Source organism: Panthera tigris, chromosome C1 (genome assembly GCF_018350195.1).
Source record: "Panthera tigris isolate Pti1 chromosome C1, P.tigris_Pti1_mat1.1, whole genome shotgun sequence".
Lineage (NCBI taxonomy): Eukaryota > Metazoa > Chordata > Mammalia > Carnivora > Felidae > Panthera > Panthera tigris.
Genome location: NC_056667.1, coordinates 8,846,184 through 8,860,038, shown reverse-complemented (window position 1 = coordinate 8,860,038; position 13,855 = coordinate 8,846,184). Strand labels below are relative to the sequence as shown.

Genomic DNA, 13,855 nt, shown 5'->3' with positions numbered 1-13,855 from the left:
TGAAAATGCTTCCAGATGATTCCAACCTCCAGCCTTCACACTTTCCAATGGAAACCCCAGACCTCGTGTAGCGAAGGACAGCTGTCCCCAGAGTGCCCTGTCTGAATTCTGACCCACAGAATTCACGAGTACAAAGAATGGTTTGTTTATTACCACAAGCTTTGACAAAACTTGCTATGTGGCCTCATAACTAGAACAGTGGCCCCTGGTGACCACAAACAGTGTTCTTTCCTCTTCAGGCCTCCCTGGACTTCAGGCTGCGTTGTTGTGTGAAAGAAACTTTGGAAAAGGAGACATAATCACACATTCCTCGGGTCCTGGGCAGCTTCCCCTGCCCTCTGTGGCCCTCACAGACGTCATGGGGCAGCTGGTATTGCCATAAGTGAGCTGACCGTCTACACAGCAGGCACCCAGCAAGTGCCCGTCCAGAGCATGTGCTAAGGGACTGCGCAAGGAATGACCACAACTGAGAACCTCAAAGTTCAAACTCTAGCTCTGGCTCTCACAAGGATGTGTGGCCTTTGTAACGCCTCAGTTCCCAAAGCCTCAGTTTTCTCTTCTGTAAAACGGGGATATTTGTAATCCAGGCACCATAAGGTAGCTACCAAAAATAACGAGACAAGTTTAGAACAGGTAGTTATGACAAATGCTTCCTTGCAGGTGTGAGCAAATGGAAGCTCTCTGAAAAGGGATCACTGCCATTAAAACCCTATAATCACAACTGGACTCAGAAAATCTAACTGCTCAAAAATGCTAGAATGGTGAGCTAGGCTCCTGAGGACTCACCAGTCCCAGAACAAACTCAAGGTTTTCCATCCCAGATTCTCGGCCAAGACCCCCTGCACCCAGAGGGAGCCCCAGGAGGGGAGAACGTGGCCCTTACCTCGAGCACAGCTCACACAGGCCGTGCAGCGGCCGTCCCTGTCCAGGTAGTAGTCGGGCTCACACTGCTTCCTACAGTCAGGTGACCCCTGGGGACACGGGGGCTGCGGGGTCAGCCCTGGGGAAAGAAGCAGACAAGCTCCAGGCCAGGCCGCCAAGGCAGAGGCCCCATTCACCACCACCTCTTCACCAGTCGCCAGCACCAGCTCCAAGGCAGACTCCTCACGTGTCAGATCAATCTGCAGAGGGAGTCCTGAAGCCCAGAGAGGGAAGGAATGTGTCTACAGCCACACAGGAAAAGAGCACTGACTCCCTCTGAACTGCCCCTCTGCTTCCAGGCCCTTCCCTCTGCGATCCGTCATGGCCACTACGCCAGAGCCCTCTCCCCAGCCCCACCATGTCACCACCCTCCTCAAAACCCTGGGGCCACTTCCCTCTGAGATCAGCCATGAGGCAAGGATGCCGACTACCACAGCTTCCGCTCAGTGTGGCCCTGGGGTCCCAGGCGAGGCAGTAAGGCAAGGCAAGGAGAGAAAAGAAGTGAGGCCAGGAGAGGAAGACACCAGGCTGTCAGGGACAGATGACATCATTAGGTGCACAGACTCCACAAAAGAATCGGCAGATACGTTATTAGGACTCACAGTGAGTTTAGCAAGGTAACTGGATATAAAGTTATTACACCAAACTCAGCTGAGTGTCTATACATTTGGGTTGAACCCTATGAGACTGCTATTGTGACAGGTTAGGCTGTCACATACCGACTACTCACACGGTTCAAAACAATACTAAAAATGAAGACTTACAACCCGCAATACTGAAAAATACAATACCACTGTCATCATCATCAGAAACATCAAATACCTAGAAATCTAACACAAAGATGTAAATCGTTCTACATGGAAACTCATAAAACATCACTGGGAGAGAGAAGTTCAAGCTGACCTAAGTAAAATTAAATACATAAAAATAAAGACGGCTGATCTTGATTTTCAGTACGAATACAGACCGTGAAAGTGGGGCCTCATAAATATAAATAAATAAATAAATAAATAAATAAATAAATAAATAAATAAATAAATAAAAATAAAGACAGTCTGAACAAACATACGGCTTTCCCGTGTACTTGATGCTATAAAAATACGGATTCTCTCTAACCTGATCCACAGATTCAGTGCAATCCCGATCAAAATCCCAACGGGACGTTTTGTGGAATTTGAAAGGCTGATTCTAAAGTCGATGCAGAGATGCAAATTACCAAGAAGAGCCAGGGCAGGGCTGGAGAACAGAGATGGGGAAGTTGTTCCACCATATACCGAAAATCTCCTGGAGTCGAGACCGCATGGCATCCACACAGACCAGACAAAAAGACAACGAACGGAAAGGAATATAAAGTCCGGATCATAGCCAGGCACCTATGGACCTTAGATTTACCCCAACGATGGCAGGCAAATCAGCGGGGAAAGGACAATTTGTTCGATAAAAGGCGTTGGTTCAACTGCATATCCATGCGGCCTCTTGCAACATGACCGCTGCCTCCGCCACAAACAAAAGGTAGGCAGACAGCGGATCTAAACGTGAAAGGCAAAACAGTAATGATCCTACAAAGTAATGCAGGAGTCTTTGAGACTTCAGTGAAATAAGGCAGGACGGAAAGAGAAAAGATGGACCCACGTGATGACTTCAAAATTAAGAACACCTCTTCAGCGGGGCACCTGGGTGGCTCTGTTGGTTGAGCAGAGACCATTGGTTTTGGCTCAGGTCCTGATCTCATGGTTCTTGGGATGGAGTCCCACATCGGGATCTATACTGACAGCACAGAGCCTGCTTGGGATTGTCTGTCTCCCACTCTCTATGCCCCTCCCCCGTGCTCTCTCTCAAAATAAATTAATGCACTTAAAAAATTTTTTCTGTTAAAACTGACCCCAGAGACATGAAAACAAAGACTTGTTTATCACTGTTAATTGTAGCCAAAAGTGGAAACAACCCAAATCCAAACACTAATGGATACACACGGTGTATACACCCATACAACAGAAGGCTGGTCAGCGATAAACAGGAGGGAAGTGAGGACCCCAATTCGTCACCACAGGAACCAGGAGGGCGTCATATCCACACCTGCTCCTTTGCCAGGACCTCGGTGTCTGGCACATAGCAGGCACCAAGCTGTCCAATGAATGACTTCTTCCTTTATCCCCTCTGGCCCTCAAAGCCTGCAGCCCCAAGGGACCTAGAGACCCTCTTCTCCCTGGACCAGGAGAGACCCACCTGCCCGGAATGCCACACACAGGTCGCCTGCCAGTGAGACGCCGTTGCCCTGGGAAACAACCCAAAGCTTCTCGAGAAATTACCTGGATCTGGACTGGGCTTCCTCACAGAGGAGGGAGAGCCGGGGGCCCCCGTCATTTTGGAATCATCTTCGGGGGTGATGGCAGTGTCCCCTCCAAGGAGCGTGGTCCTGGCACTGGAGCTCACTGAGGAGGTCACCGGGGGCCCGGCCTGGGCACTGGTGTCGCTGAGAAAGAAGCCAGAAAGGGCACTGCCAACCCTCCTGATGACGCAGGGAGGTCTGTGCTCAGGGGTAACCGCTTCCACAGCAAAGGGGTTCCCAGCCCCTCAGCCCACAGCCTCTGGCAGCCCCACCGTCCGCTCCTGGGAGCCATGGCTGTGCTGTCTAGACCTTCTCTCGTGCGCTCGGGCAACACTGGGCACACGGTGGGAGTCAAGCGACTGTGGGGTTGACAGAGAGGCACCCTGGAGTCCTGATACCCTGGGCCAAACCCCACCCACACCACAGTCCAGCTGTGCTCTGGGCATCCTGGGGGCTGGGACAGCCCCATGCCACATTCAGCTGGAAGGGAGAGGGCCGGGAGTCACCTGGTGGGCGCCTGGCAGTCTTCTGGGCCCGTGCCGAGGTCAGGGCTGGTCACCGGGGAAGGCCGCTCACACACAGTATCCATCTGTGCTGTGCCTGCAGGGGATCACAAGGTGGACAGATGTGCTACCGAGGAGCTTGGAGGCTCTAGGAACAGATTCTTTCCCACCACAACCCACAGTTCGGAATGACGTGCTTGGAAAACGCAGCGGCCATCTGGTGTTTGTGCCTGCCCAGCACCCCTTCCCCCTCGGGCTAAGGCATCCCGATTCTCCCCGGAACACTCTCCCCAGTCTCAGTATCCGTGCACGGGGCTGAGGCCGACTCACCACCCCACCCTCCCAGGAGTAAACCCAGACGACTTTGGACCAATCAATCCCTTTGATTCCTCTGACCCTGAGGAGCTGGTTCAGCGGTAGGCACGTGACCCAAGCCACGCCCATGAGGTACAATATCATGGTTTCAATTATGGCTGTTGAAACTGCAGGAAGGAGAAACCGTCTTTCTACTGGGTTTGGGTAGGAAGCAAGCTTGGATCTGGGGGAGCAGAGGTGACAAATAGGTAAAGACAGGGCTCCTGGATCCAGCCATGCCTGATACTACCCAGAGCCAGCCCCAGACTTTGCAGTTACATCAGCCAAAAAATTTGAGATTTTGTTACGTGCAACCCAAAGACTCCTGAAGAATCCTGGGTGCAAATACGGTAAAGAGGAAAAACGCGTAGCACTTTCCATCAGGTGGATCTGAGTTTGCCTGCCACCTCTAACATGTCCTCACTGTGCTCATCACACTGCGTGATATAGAGTAAAAGCCCCAGGAACAGCGTGTCCTTTTCCCCTTCTAGACCTCTGTCCCATTGCTTAGAAACAGTCCCACGTGTGCGATTATGATCTGAAGGCTTCAGTGGAGGGGGCCTGAACAATGCTCACGTGTCTCGTATTTCCGAGTACGCTGGCGTGACAAGGCCTGGGTGTGACATTCAAAGTCTAGCCCAGACATTCCCTGCTCTGTGGTCTTGAACGGTTTACCTGCCATCCCTGGACCTCAATTTCCCCCGTTCTAAAATGGGGATACTTCCGTCTACTTTCTGGAGTTTTGAAAATTTCAGGAGGGAACACCTATGTAAGCTGCCCCATGCGGCTTAGCTACCGGCTGACGCTAAAGCGGAAACTACTGTCCATCTCGCAGCTGGAGAGTTGCCCTGTGGGAGCGTCCACGTGGGAGCCCAGAAGTCAGCCAGCAGCGCTGTCCCATAGAAATATGATGTGAATCACGCTGTCGTTTTAAATTTCCAAGTAACCCCATTTTAAAAAGTAAAAAGAAAGATACATTTTTACAAAAGTAAAAAGAAACACGTGAAATTAATTTAATGTATGTGACCCAATATATCTAAACTACAGAGGTAGACAAGCAACATAACGATAATTAATGAGATGTTTTACATTTTCGTACGCCTGCAACTGGCCACCTTTTAAACGCTCCGTGGAGGCATGTGGCCAATGGTACCGCTAGGGGCAGCAGGGGTCTAGGGGCAGCAAAGGGGGGGCTCGGGCGCCACCATGCGGCAGCTGCAGGAACACCACCAAAACAGGGCCTCCTTTCTGGAGCGGGTCCACGGGCCCTGGCTCGAACAGAACTCTAAACCGATGCTAGCAGAGATGCAATTGTTTCAGAGCTGGAAGGTCCCCCAGGGCCGTCTAGTGGCAACTTTACATTTCCCAGAAGGGACACTGAAGCCCAGGGTGGGGTGGGAACATGCGCCACGGCTGCAGGCGAACAATACCCCGGGGACCTGATGCCCAGCCCAGAGCACTTTCCACTCCACCCCCCGGCCCTGTTGGCAGGTGGCGCGCTGCCGCAAGCCCCTCAGCACAGCATGTGTGTGACCCGGGGAGAACTGAGCCAGATTTGAGCCCCACCCACCCGCAGCACTGAGCTGTCCGGGGCCCCCACGTCCTCCTGCATAGATCTCTGCAGAGAAGATTCTGTGCCTGGCCTTGATCAGGCAATGGGGAGATGACCTCGGCTCTCACGCATCTACGGCCCAGGGAGGGAGGCCAGCGTTGATCGAACCAAGACAGACACCGGTGTTCACATCCGTGTTGGAAAAGGACCGCGTGTGATGAGAGATCACAATGGAGATGTGACCTGTCACAAGTCATGGCACTTCCTCTTGAGGAAGTGAGGCGTGGACAGAGAGGCCAGGCTGAGCAGGACGTGACCGAGTGAGCAGGAGGAGAGGATGTGCTGAGGGGACACCACGCACAAACGCCTGGTAGCAGTGAGAAGCACCGCACATCCACGGAGCCGAAGGTGAGCAGACCAGTGGGGCCAAGAAAGGAGGGCGCCGGCGGGAGTGTGACCTGGAGGAGGGAGGCGGACACGGCGCAGGGTCGCGTGCAGGGTCACGTCCTGGAGACTGCTCGTGCGAAGCTGGCCTGGGTGCCCTTTGCCCTAGTCCTCCCGATAAGGGCAGCTAAACGCCCGGGCACATGTATAAAGCATGCATATATGTGCTTTATACATATACAAATATGCATGAGACAAAGAAGGCTCTGAACAGTGGAGAGGAGAGGGTAGCCCTTGGAACCCTAGGAAGGACACGGTGGCAAGTCCGCTGGGGTTTCTCTTTGTTCATAGATCCCAGACATGGAGCCCGATAAACCAGCAGCCCAGAAATGCCAACGGGAGCAGAATTAAAGAAATCCCTCCAAACACCCGTTCTCTTTTGCCAAAGGACCATGTCATTATCGCTGTAGAAACGAGAAAATACTGAAGTGTTTTTATGGCAGGTGTGTGGGGGTGAGAGAGACAGGCAGAGAGAAATCACATTTGGTTAAGCAGGGTGGCTCTGCCTGTCAGCCATGGGCAAGGAACGACAGGAGGAAATGGGGGTGGGAACGGGAGACAGAATTGGGGAGCAAAATCTGTTGGACTGGGGGTAGGCTGGCTGTGGGGGTGAGGGAAGGATGGGCTGTCGGGGGAGAGGGTGGTAAGGCCTGGGCTTTGGAAAAGGACCAGTTGAGGACAAGGAGCGTCATGGGCTCAGTGTTGGGCACTTTTCTCCCGAATGGGTGTAGCTCTCTGATTCCACCCTGCAGCCTCCCAGCCTGGGTGGCTGTGGCACCACTAGTGGGCCATGGTCCAGAGCCCACCCACTCTCCAACCTCCCTCTGAAACGTGCCCTCAGTACCACCTGCACCGGATCTGTGGCCCTTACCTCTTTTCTGGCCTCTTTTCCTACCTCTTTTCTGGCCTCCTTGTACTGTCACAAAATCAGAGGCTCAGAGAGGGTCAAGCATTTGCCTGAACTCACACAGCAAGTTGGAAGAGAAATCCGAGTTCCTCGGCTCCTCTAACTCCCAATGCCTCGACTGTGAGTTGGGAAAAACAGCCCCAATACCCTGGGAAAGTCCCGGGACAGAAGACTTGAGTTTTGCTCTTATTTTTCAGGCATCAGAGAACTTCTGCCCCGAGTCTCCACTAACCCAACACTCCTCCAGCCGGGCCTGTGTCTCAGGCCACCAGGGTCTCTCCGAGCCTGGGACCCAAAGTGCAGGGAAGAGGCCGGGGGGCTCTGAGTAAATGGTACACCCACAGCCTCTCGAAAGGAGACGTGTCAGTCCAACAGGAAGGAGGAAGGAGAAGGTCAGAGGTCACTTGGAGATCTGGGACGGTGGTGGAGGCGGGGTACAGCTTGGCACAGGTCTCGGTGCCGGGCTGAGGGTGGGGATACTTACCCTGGACCTTGACAATCATCCCTTTCGGGCAGACGGTGTGGGGGATGCAGCGGGCACAGGAGTTGGTGGCTGATGTGGCACAGAACGTGCCAGCGCGGCACTCACAGACGCGGGAGGAGTTCCCTGAGCACGGCATCTTCTCCACAAGATCGTCTAAGGGACACAGAGACGGGCATGGGAGACAGAGGGAGGACCGGGGAAGGGATCCGGGGACCCCTCAGGGACAGCCTGGCATGTGAGACAAGACATCATTCTGGCCTCCCCTCGGGCAGGGAGCCCGCACACCCAGCCCTTCTTTCCAGAGGGTTCCTGCAACGAAGGCAAGAGGCCAGGTGGCGCCTATGAGGCAGCCTCCACTCCCCGCTCATATCCCCAGACGTCATCACCATCATATTAAAAACAAATTCATGACCCCATTAAAATGGGCAAAAAAGACACGGAGAAACCTTGAGTGCATATTGCTAAGTGAAAGAAGTCAATCGGAAAAGGCTACATGCCGTGTGATTCCAACTCCACGACGTTCAGGAAAAAACAAACTACAAAGACACTAAAAAGATCAGTGGTTGTCACGGTTAGGGAGGAGAGCCCTAAATCTAATGATCACAGCAGTATTGTTTATAACAGCCACAAAGTAGATTAACCCAAATGTCCATGAACCGATGAATGGATAAACAGAACGTGGTGTGTCCATACAAAGGAATATTATTCAGCTGTGAAAAGCAATGACCCAGGGGGTGTCTGCGTGGCTCAGTCAGTTAAGCATCAGACTCTTGATTTTGGCTCAGGTCAGGATCTCACAGGTTTGTGGGATTGGGCACTGAGTCAGCAAAGAGCCTGCTCTGGATTCTCTCTCCCTGTCTCTCTACCCCACCCCTGCTCGCTCTCTCTCTCTCTCTCTCTCTCTCTCTCTCAAATAAATAAATGAGCACTAAAATAAGAAAAGAAAAGAAGGAATGACTGGTACTACAACATAATGAACCTTGAAAACACTGCAAAGTCAAAGAAGCCAGTCATGAAAACCTACATATTGCATGATTCCATTTAGATGAAATGCCCAGAGTAGGCAAATCCATAGAGACACAACGTAGATGAGTCACTGTAAGGGCATGGAAGAAGGAGTGAATTGGGAGAGAAGGTTTCTTTTGGGGGAGGTGAAAATGCTCTGAAATCAGATAGTGGTGGTGGTGCCACATTGTGAATTAAAATAAATAAATAAATACTGTATTGCACACTTTAAAATGGTGAATTTTACCAACTCCTGGCTGGCTCAGTTGGCAGGTCATGTGACTATCTCAGGGTCATGAGCTCAAGACCCATGTTTGGCACGGAACTTATTTCAAAAACAAATAAATAAGCAAAGAGTGTAATTAAAATGAATTTAAAAGAAAACAATGGTGAATTTGATCTCAAGAGAAAAAAAAAATCACCGGTATAAGTAATTAACAAATGCACACATCCCTGGAAAGCAACACAGGGCATCCTTGGTCAACCAGCAATGAAGACTTCCTAGAATATGGAAGGCAGATAGGATCGCATGGAAGAAGGAGACCAAAGCCCAGAATACACCCAAGAGGATTACTCTGGGAGCGGCTCTGGGGTGGGGTACTCCAGTCTCCAAGTGGGTGAGGGCAGGGGCAGGCCCCAGGGAAGCCGATGGGCAGTGCCCCACGGGGTCTCCCCACACTTCTCATCCACTGATGCCACAGACCCAGAAGCCAAGCATCTCCCCCAGGAGACTCTCAGGGGAGGTAACGGGACAGTGCCCTGGCTGGTCGTACCTGGGAAGAAGGGAGCCTGCAGACCCAGAAGATCAGCCGCTTAACAGAACCCCTCCCAGTGGTCATCAGACAGGATGTGCAGAACTAGAGGTCACCACCCATGAGAGAAAACCAGCACCAAGCAAAAAGACCTCCGAACTCAAAAAAACTCTTGAGAAAGCAGGTAATAGAAAACAAAAAACAAAGCAGCAACAACAGAAACAGAACGAGCTGTTAGAATCCGCACAATTAATATTCTCAGGAATCGGCAGCTATAAAACAGAATCCCCTGGAGCTCAAGGAAGGGCACAAAGGAAACGGAAGCCATGAAAAGAAACCCCCTGGGCACAATGTTGTGTTCACCAATTCCAGTGGGCTCACAGAAAGACTACATTTCCCAGCCTCCCTTGCAGTTTGGTTTGGGTCATATGATGGCATTCTGGCAATGGGACGTGGACAGAAATGATAAGGGCTTCTCCCAGGCCTGGCCCCTAAAACCATCGCAGGAGGCTCTATCATCTCTCTCTTCCTTGCTGTGGTTGCACTGTTGTAGCCCCTAACTCTCGCCTGCACCCCGGAAGCAGTACCGAGGAGACAATAAAATCCTGAGAGTTGTAGAAAATCTAAGAGAGAGGCAGGCCGGCTGAGGCCAAACAGGGGACGCCCCTGTTAAATTCATGTAAAAACGTGGGTGGCTTGGTTGATTTTGATCTCAGCTCAGGTCCTGCTCTCAGGATCATGAGCTCAAGCCCCGCACTGGGCTCTGTGCTTGGCGTAAAGCCTACTTAAAAAAAAGGTTTTAAACCCCAGAGTAGTAGCCAAACATAATTATCACAAGCCTGAACAAAGGTGGGAAAGGGGCTGGACTGGCTAACTTTCGGGCGGGCAGGCAGGCCCAGTGGAAATCGGTAGAGACCCCGGGAGTGGGTACACCTCTCTGCAGCCGCAGGAGCTCTGGTAATGACGATCTCACAGAAGGGAAGGCAGATCTCTGCTCCAGCAAGGATGACACCCATCTCTGGCTGCACTCGGCCTCCCACCCAGGTCCTCAGACTCCTAAAATCAGTTTCAAAAGTAACACTCAGGATTACCACAGGATCCAGCCGTTCCACTGCTAAGGATACCCAAAAGAACTGAAGCCAGAGACCTGAACAGACATTTGTAGACTCAGGTACACAGCAGCCGTATTCACAATAGCTGACAGGCAGAAGCACCCCAAGTGTTCATCGGCACGAACGATAAACCAAACGGGGTGGATCCATCCAACGGAGTATCATTCAACCTTGAAAAGGAAGGAGCTTCGGACACATGATACAGTGCCTTGAAGACATTATGCTAAGTGAAATGAGGCCGTCACCAGGGATAAATATGTTACGATTCTACTCGTATGAACTTCCTGGAGTAGTCAAATTCACAGAGACAGAGAGTAGACTGGGAGCTGCCAAGGCTGGTGGGGGAGGGGGGATTAAGGAGCTAGTGTTTGATGGGAACCGAGTTTCAGTTGGGGCGAAAGAAGAAGTGCTGCAGCTAGACATTGTTTTTGTTGCCCTAAAATGGGAATGCACTTAAAGCCACTAAACAGGACACTTCCAAATGCCAAAATGATACATTTTATATACGTACATTTCACTACAGTATTAAGTGCCACTAAATTTTATGTTATGTATATTTTACTACAGCGTTTTTTTTTTGTAAGTAACACTCAGTCCCCAGTGAAGCTCTGAGCAGAAAGGACCAAGTAGAGCCCGGTGAGGTAGGTGGGGGGAATGTAAGGAGAAGTCACACTTTACCAGGACGGGGAAGACAGGAAAAGAAATAGAAAATCTAAAAGAAACAGAAATATATTTTGGAAAGACAGAGAACCCAGTCTAAAACAAACAGAAGCCATCCCAAGCATGCTCCCCACTATAAAGGAACTTAAGAACAATAGAAGTTTGGCAAAGGAAAAGCTCAAAGAAAAGCTGATCTTCAAAAAGGATGGGCTAAGAAGGAAGACTAGAGAGCTAAAGAAAGCAAACTGAGATGTACCGCACAGATATCCAATAAATAAATTAGCAGTGCCTTAGGAGCCCTGGCGACAGCTGGGAGGCAAGCAGCAGAAGACATGAGAAACAAAACAGAGTTCACAGCATGGAGAAAGGATCAAGAAAATATCTGTGAATGCAAGGTGAAGAGACAAAGATACTAATGCAATTAAATAAAACAGGGAGGAAAGGCAAACACAATCAAACGGAAGGATAACTAGAGTCCATAAAGTTGACATTGAGATATGTATTTAGCAGAAATAAAAATCCAGGGGCGCCTAGGTGCCTCACTCGGTTGAGAGTCCAACTCTTGATTTTGGCTCAGGTCATGAACTCACAGTTCATGGGTTCGAGCTCTGCACTGGGCTCTGCACTGGGGTAGAGCTTGCTTGGAATTCTCCCCTCCCTCACCCTCTGTCCCTCCCCCACTTGCTCTCTCTCTCTCTCTCTCTCTCTCTCTCAAAATAAATAAATTAATTAAAAAAAAAAAGAAATTAAATTCCAGGTCAATTTTCCTGAAATGAAGGAAGAACTAAACGTGCAGACAGAAAAAAGACATTCCAGGGGTGCCTGTCCAGCTCAGTCGATGGAGCATGCAACTCTTGATCTTGGGGCTACAGGTGCTGCGGGTTGGGTGTAGAGATTATTTAAATAAGTAAAAACTTAAAAAAAAAAAAAAAAAAGACATTCCAGAATTATTTCCAAACAATTAATATCAAGGCACAGTCTGGTTCAAAGTTTTTTATCATTAAGGATAAAGAAAGAATTGTTCTTGCAGTGGCCTACAAAGGAGAAAGAAGGCAGATAGCAGACCCCTCCCCAGCAATATTCACCATGAGAAGACAATGCACCAATGTCTACAAAGTTCTGGAGAACACAGGGCCCAGGAATAATCATATATCTGCCCAGGTTGTCAGTGGAATATAAAGGCAAGAAACATTCTCAAACATAAAAGAATCCTCTGACGGATGTGCAAAGATGAGTCCTTACTGATAAATCCCAAGGTCAGTGAAATCTAACTAACCAATCAATAAATCAAAATGAGAAAGTCAGGAATGGAGAAGCTGTGGTCAATGTGCTCATAATGCACAGTGAATAAGTTTAAATAGCAAACTAATACTAACATGCCAAGGGACTGAGGGTTACAGAAAAAGAATATAAATGCCACAGGCAGTAACAATGTAAAAAAAATACGTAAGTAGTAAAAGTCAGGAAGAGGACAAGGAGGTGACAAGCTAATTGCTTCATTTTTTGTGACAGGAAGCCAATCTACAACATCCCATCAAAAATCTGAAACAAACAGAACATAACTTTACCATAAGACATAGTTGTTCCTTAAATGATTCTTAACTGCTTCTTGATTTTTAACACCTCTTCTTAATGTTAGAGGTGGTTTTTTTTTTTTTTAATGTTTATTTATTTGGAGAGAGAGAGCATAAGCAGGGGAGGGGCAGAGACAGAGGGAGAGAAAGAATCCCAAGCAGGCTCCATGCTGTCAGTGCAGAGGACGACGCAGGGCTCAATCTCACAGACAGAGAGATCATGACCTGAGCTGAAATCAAGTCGGATGCTTAACCGACTGAGCCCCCCAGGGACCCTAGAGGGTTTTATTTACAAAGTGCTGTCTCTTGTGATCATTTTGTTTTACTTTCTTCTTCCTCTGATACGTTTAAATAAAAGAAAATGTAATCAATCACTTGAATGTCGTAAACAGTATGATCCCAACTTCTTAAAAATCCCTATTCTCAGGATGCCTGGGTGACTCAGTGGGTTGGGCGTCTGACTTCTGCTCAGGTCATGATCTCACGGCTTGTGGGTTTGAGCCCCACCTCAGGCTCTGTGCTGACACTAAGCCTGGAGCCTGCTTTGGATTCTGTGTCTCACTCTCTGTCCCTCCCCCACTTGCGCTCTCGCTCTCAAAAAAAACATAAAATATTTAAAAAAAAATTTTAAATCCCTATTCTCCACGTGTGTCCAGTCTGGCTGGCTACGAATCTTCCCATTCTCCTTCTCTCCCTATATATACACAGAGAAGTGTCAGTCAGACATCCAACGATGGGGAACAGGCAGAGTTGGCCTTCTTCCTTACACTTCTGTATTGCTCGAATTTTTTATAATGAATGCCTATAACTTTCATTTCATACAACACTGTCATTAATTTTAAAAACTCAAAAGATACATCAGAGAAATGCTAACGCAAAGAAGAATGGCAATATTAATATCAAATGAAAATGAAATTAAGGCATTCTTTATAAGGATTAAAGAGGTGTACTTCACGCTGACAAAAGGTCCAACCCACCAAGAAAACACAATATTCATAAACACTGTACCTAATAACATAGCTTTGACATATAGAGAGAAAAAATAAATGGAACACAATGAACATCTGATGAGAAAAAGTATAGGCAAGATGGATTTTAACACATCCATCTCTGACATCAACCTTTGGGAAGGAGACAAATATAATTAAGAATAAAAAAAAAAGCATATTATCTAGGGGCATGCTTGGCTGGCTCGGCTGCAAGAGCATGAGACTCTTGATCTCGGGGGTCGTGAAGTTCAAGCCCCACGTTGGGTGTA

The 13,855-nt window shown here is 49.2% G+C and overlaps 1 protein-coding gene and 1 long non-coding RNA gene across 4 annotated transcripts in view; one reads left to right on the top strand and one right to left on the bottom strand.

Moving 5' to 3' along the window:
• The window catches only part of TNFRSF8 (TNF receptor superfamily member 8), a 77,242-nt gene that overhangs the window by 27,299 nt on the left and 36,088 nt on the right, over positions 1 to 13,855 (bottom strand). For all 3 annotated transcript variants that reach the window (XM_042996427.1, XM_042996428.1, XM_042996429.1), the window contains 4 exons: positions 7,495 to 7,647; positions 3,757 to 3,850; positions 3,231 to 3,394; positions 884 to 1,000 (listed from right to left, as the gene is read on the bottom strand). In XM_042996427.1, coding sequence (XP_042852361.1) covers positions 884 to 1,000; positions 3,231 to 3,394; positions 3,757 to 3,850; positions 7,495 to 7,647 — 528 coding nt within the window. The remainder of the gene's footprint in view (positions 1 to 883; positions 1,001 to 3,230; positions 3,395 to 3,756; positions 3,851 to 7,494; positions 7,648 to 13,855) is intronic.
• On the top strand, positions 5,847 to 7,618 carry LOC122241178. The gene is made up of 4 exons (XR_006221176.1): positions 5,847 to 6,067; positions 6,395 to 6,546; positions 7,208 to 7,402; positions 7,527 to 7,618. It is a non-coding gene; the product is annotated as an uncharacterized LOC122241178 (long non-coding RNA).